This window comes from Antrostomus carolinensis, unplaced genomic scaffold (genome assembly GCF_000700745.2).
Source record: "Antrostomus carolinensis isolate BGI_N321 unplaced genomic scaffold, ASM70074v2 scaffold31802, whole genome shotgun sequence".
Taxonomy (NCBI): Eukaryota; Metazoa; Chordata; class Aves; order Caprimulgiformes; family Caprimulgidae; genus Antrostomus; species Antrostomus carolinensis.
Window position 1 is genome coordinate 12,466 of NW_010299431.1, and position 256 is coordinate 12,721.

Sequence of the window (256 nt, forward strand, 5' to 3'; positions counted from 1 at the left end):
CAGCCAGGGACCGCAGGAGGCGGAGGTGGAGGTGGTGGGCAGCCAGGGACTGCAGGAGGTGGAGGAGGAACCATGAGAGCTCCAGCGCTCGTTGCTTTGATGCCGGGAGGGAGGAAGGAACCATTGGTCATGGACCCCGTGTCCAGGATGTCAAAGTCTTCTTCTTCCCCCAAATCAGTGAAGTCAAGGTCCTTGATCTTCAGCTGCACGGGGCTGGCCTCCAGGCGCTCCCACGTCAGCTCCACATCCTTCTTGA

General features: G+C 60.5%; 1 protein-coding gene across 1 annotated transcript in view; it reads right to left on the minus strand.

The window, feature by feature from the left end:
• Positions 1-256, minus strand: part of FHOD1 (formin homology 2 domain containing 1) — a gene marked incomplete at its 5' end in the record, with an annotated part of 5,393 nt that overhangs the window by 3,867 nt on the left and 1,270 nt on the right. Inside the window, 1 exon segment of the mRNA XM_029083695.1 lies at positions 1-256. This exon segment is cut by the window's left edge and continues 331 nt beyond it; it is cut by the window's right edge and continues 89 nt beyond it. Coding sequence (XP_028939528.1) covers positions 1-256 — 256 coding nt within the window.